A 23513-nucleotide genomic window follows, 5' to 3' on the forward strand; every position below is an offset into this window, starting at 1 on the left:
TGGCGGACGGCTGAATCACCCCTAAAGCCAGCATGTCCCTGACCTCCCTCTCCAGGTCCTGGGCTGTCTTCCCGGTAACCCAAAAAGGGGAGCAGCGTATCGGGGTGTGTGCCCCAGTCTCCACCCGGTGGATGGTCAAATTAGTGCGCCCAGGCCGGTTGGAAAACAACTGTCGGTACAGTTGTAGCACCCCTCTGATCTCAGCATGCTGGGCTGGGGTCAGCTGATCAGAGAGGGGAATCGCCTCCAGGGGGGAACCAGCCTTTGTCCCTGGGAATAGATCCACTAGAGGGTCATCCCCCGGCTCCTCCCAGTGCCCACACACGGCCAACACCATATTCCCCCGGTCATAGTATGGCTTCATCATATTCACATGGTACACCCGGCAGTGATGAGCCCGGTTCGACAGCTCCACCACATAGTTTACCTCATTTAGTTGCTTGACAACCTTGAAGGGCCCTTCCCAGGCAGCCTGGAGTTTGTTTTTCCTCACGGGGATGAGAACCATCACTTGGTCCCCGGTGGCAAAGGCACGGGCCCGCGCCGTGCGGTCGTACCAGACCTTCTGCTTCCTCTGGGCTCGGGCCAGATTCTCCCTGGCCAGGCCCATGAGCTCGGTAAGTCTTTCCCGGAAGGTCAGGACATACTCCACCACCGACTCTCCATCGGGAGCGGCCTTCCCCTCCCATTCGTCTCTCAGCAGGTCCAGGGGCCCCCTTACCCGCCTTCCATATAACAGTTCAAACGGCGAAAACCCAGTAGACTCCGGGGGTACCTCCCTGTACGCAAACAGCAGGTGAGGTAAGTACTTGTCCCAGTCCTGTGGGTGCTGGTGCATGAATGTTTTTAGCATCATCTTTAGCGTCCCGTTGAACCTCTCCACCAGCCCGTTGGTCTGGGGGTGGTACGCTGAGGCCCAGCTGGGTCGGACCCCACATTTCTCCCACAGGGACTGGAGCAGCTTCGACATGAAATTGGACCCCTGGTCCGTTAAGACTTCCTGGGGGAACAACACCCGGCTGAAAATGGTCAGCAGCGCATCCGCCACGGTGTCTGCTTCGGTAGAGGACAAGGCCACCGCCTCGGGGTATCGAGTGGCGAAATCTACCACCACCAGGATGTGGTTCTTCCCTGACCGGGTCGCCTTGCTGAGAGGTCCCACCATGTCCATGGCCACCTTCTGGAAAGGCTCTTCTATGATGGGCAAAGGCCTCAGAGCTGCTTTCCCCTTGTCCCGGGCCTTCCCCACCCGCTGGCAGGGGTCACAGGATTGGCAGTACTGCCGGACATGGGTAAAGACCCCAGGCCAGTAAAAGTTCTGTAGCAGCCTCTGCCTGGTGCGCCGGATTCCCTGGTGCCCTGCGAGGGGGATGTCATGGGCCAGGTACAGCAGCTTGTGGCGAAACTTCTGGGGAACCACCAGCTGCCTCCTAATCCCCCATGACTCCACCTCCCTGGGGGGAGCCCATTCTCGATACAGGAACCCCTTCTCCCACAGGAACCTCTCCTTGCAACCTCTCCTCATGGTCTGCGCTGCATTGAGGTCAGCCCGTTCCCTGGGCTTCTGCAAGGAGGGATCCTTCTGCACCTCGGCCTGGAACTCAGCAGCTGGGACAGGGAAGGGGATCTGCTCTCTCTCCCCGGCTGGGTCTGAGGCCGCAGCCTCTCTGGGTCGTGTCTCTGGGCGTTCCCTCCCTGCCAGGCACTCGGGCAGAGTACTTTCCCCGTTGTCAGGGTGCAGAGCCCTGCGCCGACTCTGACTACGGGTCACGACCAGGGCACCCCGGGTATTGCCGGGCCAGGTCTCGAGGCCCCCCCCCATTAGCACCTCTGTGGGCAAATGGGGGTGCACTCCCACATCCTTGGGGCCCTCCTTGACCCCCCACTTCAGGTGCACCCGCGCCACAGGCACCTTGAATGGGGTCCCGCTCACGCCCATTAGGGACAGGTAGGTATCAGGCACCATCCGATTTAGGCCCACCACCTCGGGCCGGGCCAGCGTCACCTCTGCGCCTGTGTCCCAGTACCCAGTGACCTTCTTCCCATCCACCTCCAGGGGAACAAGGCACTCGCTCCGGAGGGGCAGCCCCGTGGCCACCCTGTAGCAGAACCTTGTGTCCGGAGCATCCAGCCCCCCAGGGGCGCTGACCTGGGGCCCTCCTCCCTCCTTCCCAGGTGGGACGCTGCCAGCCCCCCTCTCTTGGGCATGTTGCCCCTCCTCCGATTGGGTCTTTACCCAATCAACCCTCTGCGGGTTGGGTCTGCTCGGTCTGTCTCGGAGCTTGGGGCATTGGGCCCGTATGTGGCCTTGCTGGCCACAGTGGAAGCAGCCCATGTCTCGTGGGTCCCCTCGCGGGGGTCGGGTGGAACTGACACTGGATGTTCCCCTTTTGTGGGGGTTCTCCATAGGGCCCCGCTGGGAGGTCCCATGGTGACTCTCTCTCTGCGTTGAGGCAGGCCTGCTCCCTCGAGACTCCTCCCTGCCATCCCCCGCCCGACTGTCCACATATTGGTCGGCCAGCTGGCCTGCATGCTGCGGGTTCTCCGGCTTCTGGTCCATCAACCACCGCTTCAGGTCGGATGGGCACTGCTCATACAGGTGCTCCAGTACGAATAGGTCAAGCAGCTCCTCTTTAGTTTGGGCCCCAGCTGTCCACTTGCGGGCGTACCCCTGCGCCCGGTTGACCAGTTGCAGGTATGTGCCCTTCCGGGTCTTACGTTGACTCCGGAACCTCTTCCGGTACATCTCCGGGGTCAGCCCAAACTCGTGGAGTAGGGCCTCTTTGAACAGGTTGTAGTCCCGCGCCTCCGCCCCTTTCATTCGGCTGTACACCTCCACGGCGGTGGGATCCAGTAAGGGGGTGAGGCACCGGATCCTGTCTGCGGGGTCCACCTCGTGCAGCTCGCAGGCATTCTCAAAGGCCGTCAGGAAGGTGTCTATGTCCTCCCCCTCCTTACGCCGGGCCAGGAAACTCTTATCCAAGCTCTTTGTAGGCTTGGGGCCACCCTCACTCACCGCAGCCGGGGCCTCCCTGTTGTTCAGCTGGGCCATGGCCAGCTCATGGTTGCGCTGCTTCTCCCTGTCCTCAAATTCACGTTGCTTCTCCTTCTCTCTCGCCTCGTATTCGCGTTGCTTCTCCTTTTCCCTTTCCTCGAATTCGCGTTGCCTTTGTCTTTCCTCATATGCCCTCAGCTCCTTACGCTCCTCCATCTCTTTCATTTGTATCTCTCTCTCCAAGTCCAGCCGCCTGTGCTCCACGGAGGCCGAGCGTCGCCGGGACGATCCTCTGCTGGCCGGGGGGGTCACGGAGCCCTCGGTAGCTGGGCTCCTCCTCCCCCTCCCTCTACGCCTAGGGGTGGGGTGTCTCGAGGAGCCCTCATCGGCCGGCTGACCACTCCCAGCGGGTACAGACACTGGTGCCTGTGCTGCATCTGCCCGGCTGCTTCCCTCAGAGACAGGGACCGGTTCATCCCTGCGATCTCTCTCCTCCAGCCGGGCAATCAGCTGGGCCTTGGTGAGCTTCCCATGGCGCAGCCCCCCCTGCTTGCACAGCTCCACCAGCTCACACTTGCGCTTCTGGGAATACATCTTCCTGCTGGCCGCTCGCAGGCCGGGGTGTTCGCCGCTCCCCACGGGTTCCAGGGGAACCCCTAGTGTGCCAGTCCTTGAGGTCACCACCTCTCTGCCAGGGTCGAGCTGCAGACTCCTCCGCCCCTGGGATCGCTCGCTGTGATCCCCCGGGGGACCCTGTTACTGCAAAGTCCTGCTCTCTGGCCACACTCGCCCAGGGGTGAATCGCCCCTTCGTTTTACTGCTCCCCAGTCACTTACTGCAGGAAGCGCCGTCCACGGGGTGCCGCCGATCCCACCGCTGCCACCAGTTGTCACGGGGTGTGGGGGAGTCCGGCCCTGCACCCCTCTTCCCGAACTCACAGTGACTCTCAGCCAGCCAGTAAAACAGAAGGTTTATTGAACAACAGGAACACAGGATACAGCCCAGCTTGCGTGCAGAGTCAGGACCCCTCAATCTGGCCTTTCTGGGGGTTCAGGGTGCTTGGATCCCAGCCTAGGATCCCCTGAAACCCCACCTCCCAGCTCCCAAAACCGAAGAGTGACTCCACTCCCCACTTCCCTTTGTCTAGCCCCAGCCAGAGGTGAGACCTCCCCTCCCCCAGGCCAGGCTCATGTTACAGCTGCAGACCTGTCTCTGCCTACCAAGCACACAGACAGCCCCTGCTCCATCACAGACGGTTGCACGGTTAAATCGAATTAACGCTGCTAAATTCGACATAAACTCCTAGTGTAGACCAGGCCTACATGAGGTAAACTATGTGGTGGAGCTGTCGAACCGGGCTCATCACCGCCGGGTGTACCATGTGAATATGATGAAGCCATATTATGACCGAGGGAATATGGTGCTGGCCATGTGTGGGCACTGGGAGGAGCCGGGGGATGACCCTCTAGTGGATCTATTCCCAGGGACAAAGGCTGGTTCCCCCCTGGAGGCGATTCCCCTCTCAGATCAGCTGACCCCGGCTCAGCATGCTGAGATCAGAGGGGTGCTGCAACTGTACCGACAGTTGTTTTCCAACCAACCTGGGCGCACTAATTTGACCGTCCACCGGGTGGAGACTGGGGCACACACCCCGATACGCTGCTCCCCTTTTCGGGTTACCGGGAAGACTGCCCAGGACCTGGAAAGGGAGGTCAGGGACATGCTGGCTTTAGGGGTGATTCAGCCGTCCGCCAGCCCCTGGGCCTCCCCAGTGGTGCTGGTCCCCAAGAAGGACGGGTCGATCCGGTTCTGTGTGGACTATCGAAAGCTCAATGCCATCACTGTATCTGATGCCTACCCCATGCCAAGGCCTGACGAGCTCCTGGACAAGCTGGGAGGCGCTCGGTACCTCACCACCATGGATCTTACAAAGGGCTACTGGCAAGTGCCGCTGGACGCAGATGCCAGGCTGAAATCGGCCTTCATCACCCCCCTGGGGCTCTATGAGTTTCTGACCCTGCCCTTCGGCCTCAAGGGAGCGCCGGCCACCTTCCAGCGCCTGGTGGATCAGCTGCTGAGGGGGATGGAGAGTTTTGCTGTGGCGTATATTGATGACATCTGCGTCTTCAGCCAGACCTGGGAGGACCATGTGCTCCAGGTTAGACAAGTGCTGGACCGACTCCGGGCGGCGGGGTTAACCGTAAAGGCTGAGAAGTGCAAGGTGGGGATGGCTGAAGTATCTTACCTGGGCCATCGGGTGGGGAGCGGCTGCCTAAAGCCGGAACCGGCCAAGGTGGAGGTGATCAGAGACTGGCCCGCTCCCCAGACCAAAAAGCAGGTCCAGGCCTTTATCGGGATGGCGGGGTATTATCGAAGGTTCGTGCCCCACTTTAGCGCCATAGCCGCCCCCATCACTGAGCTGTGCAAGAAGGGGAAGCCAGACAAGGTGGTCTGGACTGAGCAGTGCCAGCAGGCTCTCCAGGCGCTGAAGGAGGCTCTGCTCAGAGGCCCAGTTCTGGCAAACCCAAACTTTGACAAGCCCTTTATGGTGTTTACCGACGCCTCAGACACGGGCCTGGGGGCGGTGTTGATGCAGGAGGATGAAGAGGGGGACAGACACCCCATCGTGTACCTGAGCAAGAAGTTGCTACCCCGGGAGCAGAACTACGCGGCCATCGAGAAGGAATGCCTGGCCATGGTGTGGGCCCTGAAGAAACTGGAGCCCTATCTCTTTGGGCGCCACTTCACCGTGTACACCGACCACTCTCCCCTGACCTGGCTGCACCAGATGAAAGGAGCCAACGCCAAGCTCCTGAGGTGGAGCCTGCTCCTGCAGGACTATGACATGGACGTGGTCCACGTGAAGGGAAGTGCCAACCTGATAGCGGACGCGCTGTCCCGGAGAGGGGGCCCCGAACTTCCCCGGGTCACTGGGCAGTGACCCCGCTCAGTTCAGTCTCGGAGGGGGGAGAGGTGTGAAGGAGCAGGGGCTGTCTGTGTGCTTGGTAGGCAGAGACAGGTATGCAGCTGTAACATGAGCCTGGCCTGGGGGAGGGGAGGTCTCACCTCTGGCTGGAGGTAGACAAAAGGGAACGGGGGAGTGGAGGCATTCCTCGGTTTTGGGAGCTGGGAGGTGGGTTTCAGGGGATCCTAGGCTGGGATCCAAGCACCCTGAACCCCCCAGAAAGGCCAGATTGAGGGGTCCTGGCTCTGCACACAAGCTGGGCTGTATCCTGTGTTCCGGTTGTTCAATAAACCTTCTGTTTTACTGGCTGGCTGAGAGTCACTGTGAGTTCAGGAAGAGGGGTGCAGGGCCGGACTCCCCCACACTCCGTGACACAGGCCGCAGGCCCCATTCCCGCCCCACACCCAGCTAGCCGGTCCCTGCCATGGGGCGGGGTGGGAGCCGGCGCCCCCTAGAGGGGACAGGCCCCTGCCCCATTCCCCGCCCCCCCGAGCCAGCCAGTCCCTGGCCTGGGGCCGGGTGGGAGCTGGCGCCCCCTAGAGGGGACAGGCCCCTGCCCCATTCCCTGCTCCCCTGAGCCAGCCAGTCCCCGCCCTGGTGCTGGGTGGGAGCCGGCACCCCTGAGAGGGGACAGGCCCCTGCCCCATTCCCCGCCCCCCTGAGCCAGCCAGTCCCTGCCCTGGGGCCGGGTGGGAGCCGGCACCCCCCAGAGGGGACAGGCCCCTGCCCCATTCCCTGCCCCCCTGAGCCACCCAGTCCCTGCCCTGGGGCTGTGGGAGCCGGCACCCCTGAGAGGGGACAGGCCCCGTGTCCCATTCCCTGCCCCCCTGAGCCAGCCAGTCCCTGCCCTGGGGCCGGGTGGGAGCCGGCGCCCCCTAGAGGGGACAGGCCCCTGCCCCATTCCCTTGTTCACTCCCTGTCTCCTCTCTCCGTAGGGTCCCGCAGGCTCCCCAGGTCCCGAGGGGCATCAGGGCGAGAAGGGCACTAAGGTAAGTGACTCAGGCTCCATCCCCCGCCCCCCCCCCCCGGGTGGCGTCTCTGCTGGGGAGGTGTCGGGTCCCGGATCCCCTGGGGTCAGACCCAGCTCAGAGCTCGCCGGAGATGAGGCACGACTGGGTCTGTCCCAGGGCCCAGGCTGGGAGCTCCCGGTGCAGCCAGCCAGGCCGCGGCCCAACCATGCCAAGGGCTCCTGACCCATGATGCACTGGGGTCGGTGTGACGGGGAGCCCCAGGATGGCCTCTGACCCCAACGGGACACAGCGACGCCAAGGAGCCCCCCCCACAGCTGTGACCGTGTCGCCCATCCCCGAGCTCACCCTGCCCCTCCGTCCCCCAGGGCGAGCCAGGCGCCGTGGGACCCCCTGGCAAGACCGGCCCCGTGGGGCCCCAGGGACCGGCCGGCAAGCAGGGGCCTGACGGGCTGAGAGGCATCCCTGGCTCAGTGGTAAGTGACAGCCAGTGCACGCCAGCAGGACGCCTGGGTCCTGTCCCGGCTCTGCGGGGGAGTGGGGGCTGGTGGTCAGAGCAGGGGGGCTGGGAGCCAGGACTCCTGGGTTCTGCCCCAGCTCTGGGAGGGGAGTGGGGGCTGGTGGGTCAGAGCAGGGGGGGCTGGGAGCCAGGACTCCTGGGTTCTGCCCCAGCTCTGGGAGGGGAGGGGAGTGGAGGCGGGTGGGTCAGAGCAGGGGGGGCTGGGAGCCAGGACTCCTGGGTTCTCTCCTGGCTCTGGGAGGGGAGTGGGGGCTGGTGGGTCAGAGCAGGGGGGGCTGGGAGCCGGGACTCCTGGGTTCTGCCCCAGCTCTGGGAGGGGGTGAGGTGTCCCCAGCTCAGCAGTCCACGCTTGTATTTCCCTGCCTGCTGATGGGTCCCTGAGCCCCAGACACACGGGGGCTGCTCTCAGCTGCCCCCGCTGCGAATCCAGAACAGCCCTTCCCCAATGCCAATGGGCTGAGAGTGGAGCTCTGCCCCCTGCAGGCCTGTCCAGAGCGGTCAACGCATGAGACCCACTGCCTCCGACTGGGGAGCCCCAGAGCAGGGTGGGGTGCAGGACCCACTGCCTCTGACTGGGGAGCCCCAGAGGGGTGGGGTGCAGGACCCACGGCCTCCGACTGGGGAGCCCCAGAGGGGTGGGGTGCAGGACCCACTGCCTCCAGGCTGGGAGCCAGGACTCCTGGGTTCTGCCCCAGCTCTGGGAGGGGAGTGGGGGCTAGTGGGTTAGATCGGGGGGCCTGGGAGCCAGGACTCCTGGGTTCTCTCCTGGCTCTGGGGGGGGGAGTGGGGGCTGGTGATCAGAGCATGCGGGATGGGAGCCAGGACTCCTGGGTTCTCTCCCAGCTCCAGGAGGGGATGGGGGCTGGTGGGTTAGAGCAGGGGGGGCTGGGAGCCAGGACTCCTGGGTTCTGCCCCAGCTCTGGGAGGGGGTGAGGTGTCCCCAGCTCAGCAGTCCACGCTTGTATTTCCCTGCCTGCTGATGAGTCCCTGAGCCCCAGACACACGGGGGCTGGGGCTGGGGCTGGTCTCAGCTGCCCCCGCTGTGACTCCAGAACAGCCCTCCCCCAATGCCAATGGGCTGAGAGTGGAGCTCTGCCCCCTGCAGGCCTGTCCAGAGCAGTCAACGCCTGAGACCCACTGCCTCCGACTGGGGAGCCCCAGAGGGGTGGGGTGCAGGACCCACTGCCTCCAGGCTGGGGAGCCCCATAGCAGGGTGGGGTGCAGGACCCACTGCCTCCAGGCTGGGAGCCCCAGAGGGGTGGGGTGCAGGACCCACTGCCTCCAGGCTGGGAGCCCCAGAGGGGTGGGGTGCAGGACCCCCACTGCCTCCAGGCTGGGGAGCCCCAGAGGGGTGGGGTGCAGGACCCACTGCCTCCAGGCTGGGAGCCCCAGAGGGGTGGGGTGCAGGCCCCACTGCCTCCGACTGGGGAGCCCCAGAGGGGTGGGGTGCAGGACCCACTGCCTCCAGGCTGGGAGCCCCAGAGGGGTGGGGTGCAGGACCCACTGCCTCCGACTGGGGAGCCCCAGAGCAGGGTGGGGTGCAGGACCCACGGCCTCCGACTGGGGAGCCCCAGAGGGGTGGGGTGCAGGACCCACGGCCTCCGACTAGGGAGCCCCAGAGCAGGGTGGGGTGCAGGACCCACGGCCTCCGACTGGGGAGCCCCAGAGGGGTGGGGTGCAGGACCCACTGCCTCCGACTGGGGAGCCCCAGAGGGGTGGGGTGCAGGACCCACTGCCTCCAGGCTGGGAGCCCCAGAGGGGTGGGGTGCAGGACCCCCACTGCCTCCAGGCTGGGGAGCCCCATAGCAGGGTGGGGTGCAGGACCCACTGCCTCCAGGCTGGGAGCCCCAGAGGGGTGGGGTGCAGGCCCCACTGCCTCCGACTGGGGAGCCCCAGAGGGGTGGGGTGCAGGACCTGCTGCCTCCGACTGGGGAGCCCCAGAGCAGGGTGGGGCCTCGGGCTGGGCTGTGGGGGGCAGCCCCAGGGCATGGTCGGGGCAGCGTTTAGCGCTAAATCTCCCCTCCATCCCCCGCAGGGAGAACAAGGCAAGCCGGGCGCGACGGGCCAGACGGGCCCCCCTGGACCTGTGGTGAGTGTGACTCCGCCCTCCCCTGCGACGGAGCCCCCGCTCCCCTCCCCTCCCCGGCTAACCGCTCTGCTTGTGTCTCCCCGCAGGGCCCCCCGGGGCTGCCCGGCCTCAAAGGGGACTCCGGAGCCAAAGGAGAGAAGGTGAGCGGGGGCACACGGGGGGTGCACGGCCTGTGTGTGAACACACACAACACACCCGTGGGTGCGGGGGGAATGATACACGCCCCGTGCACCAGTGTGCACCAGCATGTGCCACGTGGCGCCAGCCCACGCCACGCAGTGCCAGGGAACATGCCAGCACACACGTGCTACACAGTGCGGGTGAATGCACCAGGAGACGGGAACGCCCACGACACGCGCATCACGAGTGTGGCACAAGCGATACACAAGTCTGTGTGAACCAGACACGTCAGCACAACCGCCTGCGAGTATCCCTGGGGTGCACGTCCCACAGCCCGCACAAGGGGCACGAGGGGGTGTGAGCACCCAGGGCAGAGACCCGCACGCAGACCCCTCCCCACACGGTGTCCCTACCGACACGCCCACCCCCAGCATGCCGCCCCCTTCTGTCTGTCCTGCACTGACCACTGTGTCTTTCCCAGGGCCACCCCGGTCTGATCGGCCTGATCGGGCCCCCGGGCGAGCAGGGAGAGAAAGGGGACCGGGGCCTGCCTGGCCCGCAGGGCTCCCTTGGGTCCAAAGGAGAGACCGTGAGTATCGGGGGAGGGGGAGTTCTTCACCGCCAGACCCCCTGCCAGAGACCCCTGCCATGTGGGGAGCAGTGGGAGCTTGGGGGAATCTCATTGTGGGGAGCCAGGACTCTGGGGTTCTCTCCTCAGCTCTGGGAGGGGAGTGGGGGCTGGTGGGTTAGAGCAGGGGGGCTGGGAGCCAGGACTCCTGGGTTCTATCCCAGCTCTGGGAGGGGAGTGGGGGCTGGTGGGTTAGAGCAGGGGGGCTGGGAGCCAGGACTCCTGGGTTCTATCCCAGCTCTGGGAGAGGAGTGGGGGGCTGGTGGGTTAGAGCAGGGGGGCTGTGGGCCAGGTCTCCGGGGTTCTCTCCCTGGCTTTGGGAGGTGAGTGGGGGCTGGAGGTAAGAGCAGGGGGGGCTGGGAGCCCGGACTCCGGGGTTCTCTCCCCGGCTCTTGGAGGGGAGTGGGGGCTGGGGGGTTAGAGCAGGGGGGGCTGGGGGCCAGGACTCCTGGGGTCTCTCCTCAGCTCTGGGAGGGGAGGGGAGGGGAGGGGGGCTGGTGGATTAGAGCAGGGGCTGGGAGCTAGGACGCTTGGGTTCTCTCCCCGGCTCTGGGAGGGGAGTGGGGGCTGGTGGATTAGAGCAGGGGCTGGGAGCCAGGACTCCTGGGTTCTATCCCTGGCTCTGGGAGAGGAGTGGGGGATCTGGGGGGTAAGAGCAGAGGGGATGGGAGCCAGGACTCCTGGGTTCTAATCACTGCTCTGAGGGTGGGGGTGGTGAGCAGGGCTTCCCAGGGAGGAGGCTGCGTTGGACCCAGGGCAGACGGGGGGCAAACATGGGAGTCCTTGTGAGGTCTGGGGTGCGAGGGGTTAATTGGGGTGCTCCTGGTCTCATGCTAATTCCGCTCTGTTCTCACCCCTGCAGGGGATCCCTGGTGCTACCAGCCCCATCGGCCCCGCCGGGCCCCCGGGACTTCCTGTGAGTGACCTTTGACCTTCCCCAGTGCTGCTTGTGGGTCTGGGTCTCACCCCATGGCCCCTGTATCTGAGCATCACCTGTAATGGGCCCCGTTTTGTCATCTGCCCCTCACCCTTGTGTCTGGGCATCCCCTGTAACGTGCCCGTGACACTACGGGGTGCGCTCCAGACTGGGGCAGGGGCTGTGTCACTGCCTGCCCGGTATCCTGGGGAGCCCTGCGGTGCCTTGCTGCTGGAGCTCCCAGCCTGGACCCCCTACAGCCCCCCAGTATGTTCCCCCCGAGGGCTGGGTACAGACGCCACCTGCCAGCCACGCCCGGGTCACGCCCGGCCCCACCAGCCTGGGTTAGTGCTGCAGGGTGACCCCAGCCCGCCCCGGGCTGCCCCCCAGGCCGGTGTTCTGCACTGCCAGCCCTCTCCTGGCCAGGCCGATAGGGGATCTCATACAGCCGGTAGCCCCACAGGTGGCGTTACCCACACGGCTCGCAGCCCGGGATTAGGGTCGAGCTTCGTTCACTACAGAGCGGCAGGTGGTCAGTGGGTCCCGGTGACAAGGCGTCGAGGTCAGACAGTCACAGGGAGAATAAAGATAAAACGTTGCCCAGAACGAGCCCTAAGGGGCCGGGCGTGGTCCCAGACGTAGTCCCTAATGTCACGGAGTCCCCGGGCGATGCTCTGGAACTGCTCCCCACTGAGCCAGGCAGGACTCTGGGGAGCCTCCTCTCCCTTGGAGCAGCCTGTCTGCAGGGCAAGAAGCTCCCACGGCTTCACCTCCTGGGTCTCTCCTGGGAGCATTCAGCGTCCTCTGCCCCTCCGTGCGCTTCCCACAGCGAGTCCGCCCAGGCGGGGTCCTGGGGGGCCACGGGGTCCTGCCCCCCCACTGCGCAGTCAGACGTGACTCTCAGCCAGCCGGGGACACAGAGGTTTATTCGATGACAGGAACAGGGGCTAACACAGAGCTTGTAGGTACCACGAACCGGACCCCTCGGCCGGGTCCATGCTGGGAGGCAGTGAGCCAGACCCCCACATCTGCCCTCACTCCTCGTCCCCAGCCAGCTCCAGACTGACACCCCCTCCAGCCCCTCCTCTGCTCAGCTCCTTTCCCAGGCCAGGAGGTCACCTGACCCCTTTGTCTCCAACACCTTCAGTTGGCACCTTTGCAGAGGGGGGGCCCAGGCCGTCAGTTGCTAGGAGACAGTGTCAGGCATTTGGGTGCACTGGCCCCTTCCTCTGCAGCAACCACACCCCCTTATTCCACCACCTAGCTATTAAGAACTGCAGAGGGGACACTGAGGCACCAACACAGGATTCAGAGAAAACATTAAGAACATTCCCACTTCGTCACACCTAACTGCTGGTCATGCGCCGGGTCGGGGCCTGTCCTGGGGGCCGACGGCCGGTTTCTTGTGTCCTCAGAAGCGAAAGAACTGGGCGGGGAGTGAGAGCGTGGGGTGTCCACCCCCCCTTGGATAGCTCAGCCCCTGGGACATGCCAGTGCACTCCCGAAGGGACCCCTAGATAACGCTCTGACCCCCAGGGGACCCCTAGATAACGCTCTGACCCCCAGGGGACCTCCAGATAACGCTCTGTCCCCCGGAGCAAGGGGACCCCTAGATAACGCTCTGACCCCCAGAGCGAGGGGACCCCTAGATAACGCTCTGTGCCCCGGAGCGAGGGGACCCCTAGATAACGCTCTGACCCCCAGGGGACCCCTAGATAATGCTCTGTCCCCCAGAGCGAGGGGACCCCTAGATAACGCTTTGACCCCCGGAGCGAGGGGTCGTGGAGTCGGGGGGGCGGGTGTGCTGAGCTCAGGGATGTCGACACTGGGGAGCTCTCCCGTCGGCGGAGTTAATCCACCTCCCCGAGGGGCCGGCGCTGTGTCGGCGGGCGGAGCTCTCCCACAGCAGGTGGGTGTAACTGCCTCGCTCGGGGGTGGATTATTCACAGCCCCGAGCGACGTGGTTACACCGATACAGTCTGCAGCGTAGCCCTGGCCTCAGACCTGGTCCTGCCCCGGCCCCGTGCCAGAGCGCGGCCGCTTGCTGGGTGCTGGCCCGTCTGCTCGGACAGCGCCTGGCTGGACGCGGGCCCTTGCGCCTCCCCAGACCTGTCAGTCGTGATTGCAGCGTGTCCGTGACGTGTGTACGACGTGGCTGCGTGGGGCCCTGTGAGCTCACGGACTAGCCAGTCACTGGTGTGCAAAGGGACCTCACTAGGGGTGTGAATGCAGGGTGCATCCCGTCACACCGCCCCTCCCCCGGCCTGAGGGCTGCCAGCCCCCCGGGTCTCTGATTGTCCTGTCGTTGCTTTGCAGGGCCCGGCCGGTCCCAAGGGTGCGAAGGGAGCCACGGTAAGCGCTGTCCCGGGTGCCCCAGCAGGGGGTGCCCTCTCCCCCCCCGTCCCGTCAGCCCTGCAGGCAGCTGACGTCTCTGTTCTCTCCCCGCCAGGGACAAGCCGGCCCCAAGGGTGAGCGAGGCGTCCCCGGCCCCCCCGGACACCCGGTGAGTGACCCCCCCACCCTGCTTCCCTTCAACCTTCTGCCTCGGACCGTCCCTTCCCTGCGCTGCAGCTGCTCCCCTGGTCCCCCCATCCCTCGCTCACAGCGTCGTCCCCCTTCCCGGCTCGGTTACTTACCCGGCTGTCTGCCCTGCCCTGCCCCCCATCCCTCTCTGCCCTGCCCCCTGCTCCCCCCCATCCCTCGCTCACAGCGTCGTCCCCCTTCCCGGCTCGGTTACTTATCCTGCCCCCTGTCCTCCCTGCCCTGCCCCCCATCCCTCTCTGCCCTGCCCCCTGCTCCCCCCCATCCCTCGCTCACAGCGCCGTCCCCCTTCCCGGCTCGGTTACTTACCCTGCTGTCTGCCCGGCCCTGCCCCCTTCCCTTCCTGCCCTGCCCCCTGCTCCCCCCATCCCTCCCTGCCCTGCCCCCGGTTCCCCCCATCCCTCGCTCGCAGCGTCGTCCCCCTTCCCGGCTCGGTTACTTACCCTGCCCCCCCCGCCCTCCCTGGCCCACCCCACCCTGCCCTCTGCCCTCCCGATCACCTTCCCTCCCTGCCCTGCCCCCGGCTCCCCCCCATCCCTCGCTCGCAGCGTCGTCCCCCTTCCCGGCTCGGTTACTTACCCTGCCCCCTGTCCTCCCTGCCCCCTTGTCCCGCCCTGCTCCTTCCCTCCCTTCCCCCTTGTCCCGCCCTGCCCCCTTCCCTCCCTGCCCCCTTGTCCCGCCCTGCTCCTTCCCTCCCCGCCCTGCCCCCTTCCCTCCCTGCCCCCTTGTCCCGCCCTGTTCCTTCCCTCCCTGCCCCCTTGTCCCGCCCTGCTCCTTCCCTCCCCGCCCTGCCCCCTTCCCTCCCCGCCCTGCCCCCCTGCCCTCCCTGCCCTGCCCCCTGCTCCCCCCATCCCTCGCTCACAGCGTCGTCCCCCTTCCCAGTTTGGTTACTTACCCTGCCCCCTGCCCCCTGCCCTCCCTGGCCCACCCCACCCTGCCCTCTGTCCTGCCCATCACCTTCCCTCACTGCCCTGCCCCCATCCCTCCCTGCCCCTCCTGCCCCACTCTTCCCCCTGCTCCTTCCTTCCCTGCCCCACACTGTCCCTGCCCTGCCCCTGCCCACCCCCTCCCCCCACCCCTGCCCCACTGACGGTGCTGTGCCGGCGCAGGGCCCCCCCGGGGAGGTGATCCAGCCGCTGCCCATCCAGCTGCCCAGGAAGAGCAAGCGGTCGATCGACGCCAGCCAGCTGGTGGGCGAGGACGGGGAGGGGCTGGCGGCGGACGGGGCCCACGGCCACGCGGGCGGCATGGACGAGATCTTCGGCTCCCTCACCGCCCTCAAGCGGGAGATCGAGCAGATGAAGCACCCGATGGGCACCCAGGACAACCCGGCCCGCACCTGCCAGGACCTGCGGCTCTGCCACCCCGACCTGCCCGACGGTGAGCGCCGGGCCGGGCTCGCTGGGAGACAGGGCAGCGCTAGGGGCTGGGCTGCGGGGGGGGGGCAGCAGGGGGCTCTGCCCGGGCAGTCAGGGCTCCCCATGGCCCCAGGGCGGCGCTGGGGGCTGGGCTGTGGGGGGAGGCAGCAGGGGGCTCTGCCCGGGCAGCCAGGGCCCCCCATGGCCCCAGGGCGGCGCTAGGGGCTGGGCTGTGGGGGGGGGGGCAGCAGGGGGCTCTGCCCAGGCAGTCAGGGCTCCCCATGGCCCCAGGGCGGCGCTAGGGGCTGGGCTGCAGGGGGGGGCAGCAGGGGGCTCTGCCCGGGCAGTCAGAGCCCCCCATTGCCCCAGGGCGGCGCTAGGGGCTGGGCTGTGGGGGGGGGGCAGCAGGGGGCTCTGCCCGGGCAGCCAGGGCTCCCCATGGCCCCAGGGCGGCGCTGGGGGCTGGGCTGCAGGGGGGGCAGCAGGGGGCTCTGCCCGGGCAGTCAGGGCTCCCCATGGCTCCAGGGCAGCGCTAGGGGCTGGGCTGCGGGGGGGGGGGGGCAGCAGGGGGCTCTGCCTGGGCAGTCAGGGCTCCCCATTGCCCCAGGGCGGCGCTAGGGGCTGGGCTGCAGAGAGCGGGGGGGCAGCAGGGGGCTCTGCCCGGGCAGTCAGGGCTCCCCATGGCCCCAGGGCGGTGCTAGGGGCTGGGTTGTGGGGGGGGCAGCAGGGGGCTCTGCCCGGGCAGCCAGGGCTCCCCATGGCCCCAGGGCGGCGCTAGGGGCTGGGCTGCAGGGGGGGCAGCAGGGGGCTCTGCCCGGGCAGTCAGGGCTCCCCATGGCCCCAGGGCGGCGCGAGGGGCTGGGCTGCAGGGGGGGGGGGGCAGCAGGGGGCTCTGCCTGGGCAGTCAGGGCTCCCCATGGCCCCAGGGCAGCGCTAGGGGCTGGGCTGCAGGGGGTGGGGGGCAGCAGGGGGCTCTGCCCGGGCAGTCAGGGCTCCCCATGGCCCCAGGGCGGCGCTGGGGGCTGGGCTGCAGGGGGTGGGGGGCAGCAGGGGGCTCTGCCCGGGCAGTCAAAGCTCCCCATGGCCCCAGGGCGGCGCTGGGGGCTGGGCTGCAGGGGGCGGGGCGGGGGGCAGCAGGGGGCTCTGCCCGGGCAGTCAGGGCTGTCCCTGGGTGGCGCTAGGGGGCCGTGCTGCTGGGGTGGGTCGGGGGTTTGGGGGGGACGAGGAGGATTCTTTGTGCACTGACCCTCCCCACCCCCAGGCGAGTACTGGATCGACCCCAACGAGGGCTGCTCCCGGGACTCCTTCAAGGTGCATTGCGACTTCACGGCTGGCGGGGAGACCTGCCTCTTCCCCACCAAAGAGACGCAGAAGGTGAGTGTGATGGGGGTGGGGGCTAGGGGCCAGGACTCCTGGGTTCTCTCCCGAGCTCTGGGAGGGGAGGGGAGGGGAGGGGGGGCTGGTGGGTTAGAGCGGGGGGGGGCTGGGGGCCAGGACTCCTGGGTTCTCTCCCCGGCTCTGGGAGGGGAATGGGGGCTGGTGGGTTAGAAGTGGGGGGGCTGGGAGCCAGGACTCCTGGGTTCTCTCCCAGCTCTGGGAGGGGAATGGGGGCTGGTGGGTTAGAAGTGGGGGGGCTGGGGGCCAGGACTCCTGGGTTCTTTCCTGTTATAACAGCCCCAAGCGGCCGCTGTCTGGTTTTGGCACTAGAGCAGCTGTGGCTGGCTGAAGGGAGGATTTAGCCCCAGCCTCACCCCCGGCTCCCAGCCAGGCTCAGCGCGTTTGGGGCACCCCCAGGTGCAGCCCCCCCTGAGCCCGTCTCTCCTGGTCTCCCCCACCAGGTCCAGATGTCTGCGTGGCAGGAGGAGAAGCCCCCGCGCTGGTTCAGCCAGTTCCGGGAAGGAAGGAAGGTGAGAGCCGGGCGGCCGGTGGGGGTGTCCTGGGCTTGGTGTGACACCACCAGGGTCACCCCGACAGCCGGCCTGGTCCTGGGGATCCTGCACCCCGATAATACAGCTCATGCCCCCCGTACACGGCCCTGGCACCTCTGAATGTGTGTGTGTGCGTGCAGATACCTCCTGTACCCCCCAGCTCCAACACTGACCCCCTGCTGACACCTGGGGTCTGCAAGGGGGTCTCCAGTGACTGGACCCCACCTCCAGCTAACGTCCATCCATCCAACCTTCCAGCTCCTCTGTCATTCACCCCCCGGAATCCCCCTCCGTGCCCAGCCCCGAGGGTGCCTCTCTCTGGCCCCAGACTCTCCTCGATCTGATCCATCCCTAGACCCACCTGGAGTCTTGTCTGCCTGGCCTGTTCCCCATCTAATGTCTGTCCAGCCCTGAGTCCCTCTGTCTGCAGCGTGGCAGATCCACCCCCGAGAAACCCGTCCGTGGCTCTGTCCATGCCCCTTGGGGTGACCAGACAGCGAGTGTGAGACATCGGGACGGGGGTGGGGGGTAATCGGAGCCGATATAAAAAAAAGACCCAAAAATCGGGACTGTCCCTATAAAAGCGGGACATCTGGTCACCCTAATGCCCCCGTCCTCGGAGCTGCCCATCCCCCGTCCTCCACTCTGCCCATCCCCCGTCCTCCGCTCTGCCCATCCGTCTGTCTCCGGCTCTGTCCATCCCCTGTCCTCCACTCTGCCCATCCCCCGTCCTCGGCTCTGCCCATCCCCCGTCCTCCGCTCTGCCCATCCCCCGTCCTCGGCTCTGTCCATCCGTCTGTCTCCGGCTCTGTCCATCCCCCGTCCTCCACTCTGCCCATCCGTCTGTCTCCGGCTCTGTCCCTCCCCCGTCCTCCACTCTGCCCATCCGTCTGTCTCCGGCTCTGTCCCTCCCCCGTCCTCCACTCTGCCCATCCGTCTGTCTCCGGCTCTGTCCATCCCCTGTCCTCGGCTCTGTCCATCCATCTGTCTCCGGCTCTGCCCATCCCCCGTCCTCTGCTCTGCCCATCCCCCGTCCTCTGCTCTGTCCATCCCCCGTCCTCGGCTCTGTCCATCCCCCGTCCTCCGCTCTGCCCATCCCCCGTCCTCCGCTCTGCCCATCTCCCGTCCTCCGCTCTGCCCATCCGTCTGTCTCCGGCTCTGTCCATCCCCTGTCCTCCCCTCTGCCCATCCCCCGTCCTCGGCTCTGCCCATCCCCCGTCCTCCGCTCTGCCCATCCCCCGTCCTCGGCTCTGTCCATCCGTCTGTCTCCGGCTCTGTCCATCCCCCGTCCTCCACTCTGCCCATCCGTCTGTCTCCGGCTCTGTCCCTCCCCCGTCCTCCACTCTGCCCATCCGTCTGTCTCCAGCTCTGTCCATCCCCTGTCCTCGGCTCTGTCCATCCATCTGTCTCCGGCTCTGCCCATCCCCCGTCCTCCGCTCTGCCCATCCCCCGTCCTCGGCTCTGTCCATCCCCCGTCCTCCGCTCTGCCCATCCCCCGTCCTCCGCTCTGCCCATCCCCTGTCCTCGGCTCTGTCCATCTGTCTGTCTCCGGCTCTGTCCATCCCCCGTCCTCCACTCTGCCCATCCGTCTGTCTCCGGCTCTGTCCATCCCCCGTCCTCCGCTCTGCCCATCCCCCGTCCTCCGCTCTGCCCATCCCTCGTCCTCCACTCTGCCCATCCGTCTGTCTCCGGCTCTGCCCATCCCCCGTCCTCCGCTCTGCCCATCCCCCATCCTCCGCTCTGCCCACCCGTCTGTCTCCAGCTCTGTCCATCCCCCGTCCTCCGCTCTGCCCATCCGTCTGTCTCCGGCTCTGTCCATCTCTCTCCCTGCCTCTGGCGCCCTTCACCACAGAGCACAGACTCTGATCCCCACTGAGTGCCCCCCGGGCAGGGGCTCCCCAGGCCTTGCCCCGAGCGGGGAGTGCGGGGGGTGGCTGCCACGTGCATCTCCCCCTAACGTGTCCCTGCCCCCCCAGTTCTCGTATGTGGACGCGGACGGGCGCCCGGTGGGCGCGGTGCAGCTCACCTTCCTGCGGCTGCTCAGCGTGGCCGCCCGGCAGAACTTCACCTACCACTGCCAGCGCTCGGTGGCCTGGCGCAGCGCCGCCTCCGGGGGCCACCAGTGTGCCCTCCGCCTCCGGGGCGCCAACGAGGAGGACATGAGCTACGACAACAGCCCCTACATCACGGCCCTCACTGACGGCTGCGTGGTGAGCGGGGCCGGGGCGGGGAGCTGGGGGAGGGACAGGCTGGAATGGGGGGGCGAAGGGCGAGACGGGAGCATGTGGAGGTCTGGGGAGGGACAGATACACTGGGACGGAGGCGCTGGGAGGGAGGGATGTGTGACGCACCCCATAGTGTGTTATAGAAATATGCTTATGAATGTAAATATGACATAACTGGGATACGTTTATGCTACATAGGCCATGTCACAGGTCTATGCACAGGCTATGTTCTACGGAATGTTTTCATCCTATTCATAATCATGTATCATTTTTATATCGGAAGTTATGAGCGTTGGCGCGATGCTTCAAAGGCAGATGTGATCAACGAAGTGTGAGGGGTTATTGAAGTAATTGGAAGTACTTGGTGAACAATGGGCCTTGACAGAGGCCAATCCACATCTGAGCTTTCCTGGGAACGTTCCTGGAGAGAACTGAGTCATGCAGGGACATGTGACTTGCCCATGTGACTCCCAAACTCCAGCCTGTAGAGGGGATTCTACACAGGGAGAGGGAGGGGTTTAGACCCACAAGGAGACACGATGTAAAGCCTTGGGAGACCCCTCCATTTTGTCTTCAGCTGGCTCAAGGGAGAGCCTGTCCACCCCCCTGGGTACCTGAAAGAAACTGGAACAAAGGACAGTAATGACCCCAACCCGTCACAGTGGCGTCACGAACAGGATCCGAACCTGTGCGGGGAAACCCCATTGGATTTCGAACACTGTGACGGGCGGGATCGCAGAAACCCCCTTGGGAACTGCCACCTGATGTGCTGAGATGGCCTCTGAGCCCGTTTTCCCTGCCAGCCTGGGGGTTCAGTGCCCTGCCTGGTTTGAGCCAGACCTGCTAACCTGCTGCAAACACAGACCCAGGTCAGCACCACGTCCCCCACAAGCTGCAGGCTGAACTGAAAACAGCTTAAGACGTGCTCCTGTCTCCAGCACTCAGACCACTCCCAATGGGGTCTAAACCCAAATCAAGCCGTCTTACTCTGTATAAAGCTTAGAATAGAACATGCAAGTCTAAGCCTAACACAGTCAGACACTGAACACAGATAAAATCTCACCCTCAGAGAGGCTCCAATAAGCTTCTATCACAGAATGGAGACACCTTCCTCGTCTGGGCCCGTCCCTTCCCCGGTACAGCCCTTGTTCCAGCTCAGGTGGTACCTAGGGGATTTCTCATGACTGGCAGCCCCCCTTTGTCCTGCTCCACCCCCTTTTATAGCTTTGGCACCAGGCGGGAATCCTTTGTCCCTCTCTGGGTCCCCACCCCCCTTCTACATGGAAAAGCGCCAGGTTAAAGATGGATTCCAGTACCAGGTGACATGGTCACATGTCACTGCAAGACTTCATTGCCCACTTGCCAGCACACATGGATACAGGAAGACTTACAAGTAAACAGAGTCAATTGTCCTCCTTAATGGGAGCCATCAAAATTCCAAAGCACCATTAATGTCCCACACTTTGCATAATTACAATCGGTCTCAGAGTTATATTTCATATTCCTAGTTCCAGATACAAGAGTGGTACATTCATACAAACAGGATGATCACACTCAGTAGATTATAAGCTTTGTAATGATCCCTTACAAGAGACCTTTTGCATGAAGCATATTCCAGTTACATTATATTCACACTCATTAGCATATTTGCATACAATTATATGGAGTGCGATGTCACAGGATGGATACCCGGGGATGGGTGAATAGACAGTTGCAGGGTTGAGGAGAGTGGATGAATACACTAGGAGGGAGGGATGGATGGGCGGGGAGGGGTGGATCGATGGAGCAATGGATGGATACACTAGCAGGGAGGCTGGAAGGATGGGGGGATTGATGGATACACTAGGAGGGAGGCTGAAAGGATGGAGGGAAGGATGGAGATATGGATGGATACACTAAGAGGGAGATTGGAAGGATGGAGGGATGGATGGAGCGATGGATGGATACACTAGGAGGGAGGCTGGATGACCAGACAGTTGGCGGGGACAGAGGGCAGGAACAGAGGGCAGAGCCCGAGTCTCCGTGGCGAGAGAGGCCCCCCCCCGGGGGAGCCCGTGGCAGGAACAGCCCCTGGAGCCACTGACCCCACGGCCTGACCCTCCCCCACCGTCCCTCCCCCTGCAGCGGCGGAAGGGCCCGGACAGGACGGTGCTGGAGGTGAACACGCCCCGCGTGGAGCAGCTCCCCCTGCTGGACGCACACTTCACGGACTTTGGGGAGCCCAACCAGAAGTTTGGGTTTGAGGTGGGACCCGTCTGTTTCCTGGGCTAAGACCAACCCCTGTGAGCCCTGCCCTGGTCCCTGAGGGAACGTCCTAGCCTGGCCCAGGCCCCACCATCCCCCGAGCAGCGAAGCTACGGGACCTACCGGCCACCCGAGGGACGGACCCGCCACGACGACCCACAGCCACCGAGACCGACGCATCCGGCGCCGTCTCCCGCTGGGACCAGGGACCGGAGAGAGACACCGAAGAGACGTCACTGCTTAGAGCCCTCCTGTATTTTAACGTGTAGAGAGAGGACAGTTACACCCACGCGCTGGCTGGATCCCTCGGAGCCCCACAGTCCTCCAGCCAGAGCTCCCAGAATGCCCAGCTACATCCCTCATTGCCCGTGGGCCATATTCCCCAGAGCGTCTCAGGGCTCACCCTCCATATCTCCCAGAGCCCCTCAGCTCTAACCCCAGACTGGAGCCACCCCGAAACGATGGACCCCGGTACCCCAATTTCCCTCTGACCGGGGAGCAAAGCCATTAATGTCTAATGAACATTGTGAGAGAACCAGAGTTAATTAACGTCAGCAGGGCGGCCGGCTCCCCTGTGCCGGGCAGCATCGTGGATAGAGGACCTAGGTTAACCCCAGTGGGCTCCCGTCCCCCCTCCCCACAGTGCTGACACCTGTCACAGTGACCACGACCCTCATGCTTCAGGGCAGGTGCCGGCCTGCAGGGATGGGGTCAGGAGGAAACTTCCTCCTCACTAAGGGTTCCTTTAATTACTGGTTTAGTCACCTCCTGCAGGGTCCCTGCCCTTTCCACCCAGAGCAGCGTAGGTGGGAGGCCAGGCTAGATGGGCCCCTGGTCCGGGCCAGGCTGGGATTCCTCCGCCTCCTTCATCCCTATCAACGGGCTCCAGTCAGTGGCGTAGCCAGGTTTTCAGGGTAGAGGGAGCAAAAAACATAAAAAAGGCGCCCCCCTCTTGGCTCCCCCTCTGGCCACGCCCCCAGACCGGACACCCCCCCCCGGCTCACCTTCCCTCCTGCGCTTCCACGCCAGCCTGCAGCCCCGCGGCTCCTCTGGCTGTGTGGCTGGCAGGCGCCACTTCCGCTGAATCCCACCAGCTACGCTACTGGCTCCAGTCCCTCTCCCCCACCGCACTAATTCACATTTCTTCTTCCTTTGACATTAATCTCAGTGGGGTGCTCCGCTCCCCTCCCCCACTATGGTAATCAGTATTGATTTGTGAGGCTACAACCCCTCCCCCACTGGACTAATTAATATCAAAGGATCAAAGTGTATTAATATCAGTGGGGTGCCCCCCTCCTCCCTGGTACTAATTAGTGTTAATTGACATGGACAGGGCTCCATGGCCCTTCCCTGCCCTACCCCTGCTCTGTCCCTTCCCTGCCGTATCAGTTACAATAATGAACAAACCCTGTTAATTAACATCTCCCCAGGGCTCAGATCCCCCCACCCCCCCCACCCCCGGCTGTTTGCAAGGGATCGTTGCTCTGGGTGTATTTTAAAAGGCTTCACTAACCTCCCCCCGTGGGAGAGGCCGAGGAGCGAAGAGAAGGACGCTGGCTGGATTGTTTTATTTTAAATTAACTCTATTATTTAAGGTGTGGAGACACACAGGGGTCTGGGCCGTGCCGTGGAGTTTGAATCCCACACGAGCCCAGCGCCCCGGCGACGCTGCCCATCCTGCAGCTGGGCGCTGGGGGGGATCCAATTGATTTTCTCAGGGCCGCTGGACACACGTTTCACAGGGTGACTGTCTTGGCTTTTCGGGGTCTGACAGGCGGCGGGCGCCCCCGGTGCTGAGCCGGCGGCCGGTGGAATGTTTGTAAGTAATGTTGGAAGTTGTGTTAATAGATCAGCTAGAATTTTGCTGCTTTTGGGGGTTGTTATTTTTGGTGTCCTGCTGCCTCGCCCTGCCCGGGGCTTTTTCCGTTGCTCTGTTTTCCTTCACCCCCTGTGACGATGTGGTTCTGGCGGGACCCAACTGAGGTGCCAATTCAGGACCAATTGCTCAAACAGGGC

The 23513-nt window shown here is 64.8% G+C and overlaps 2 protein-coding genes across 2 annotated transcripts in view; one reads left to right on the forward strand and one right to left on the reverse strand.

Annotated features, from left to right (window-relative positions):
* The window catches only part of LOC123345793 (endothelial zinc finger protein induced by tumor necrosis factor alpha-like), a 1203704-nt gene that overhangs the window by 625954 nt on the left and 554237 nt on the right, over positions 1–23513 (reverse strand). The window lies entirely within an intron of this gene.
* LOC123345804 (collagen alpha-1(V) chain-like) lies at positions 33–21524 on the forward strand. The gene is made up of 14 exons (XM_044982858.1): positions 33–74; positions 6896–6949; positions 7297–7404; positions 9484–9537; positions 9624–9677; positions 10139–10246; positions 11148–11201; positions 13518–13553; positions 13651–13704; positions 14852–15122; positions 16362–16474; positions 16939–17007; positions 19005–19238; positions 21378–21524. The coding sequence occupies exons 1-14, from the start codon at positions 33–35 to the stop codon at positions 21522–21524; spliced, it is 1398 nt and encodes a 465-aa protein (XP_044838793.1).

This window comes from Mauremys mutica, chromosome 12 (genome assembly GCF_020497125.1).
Source record: "Mauremys mutica isolate MM-2020 ecotype Southern chromosome 12, ASM2049712v1, whole genome shotgun sequence".
Taxonomy (NCBI): domain Eukaryota; kingdom Metazoa; phylum Chordata; order Testudines; family Geoemydidae; genus Mauremys; species Mauremys mutica.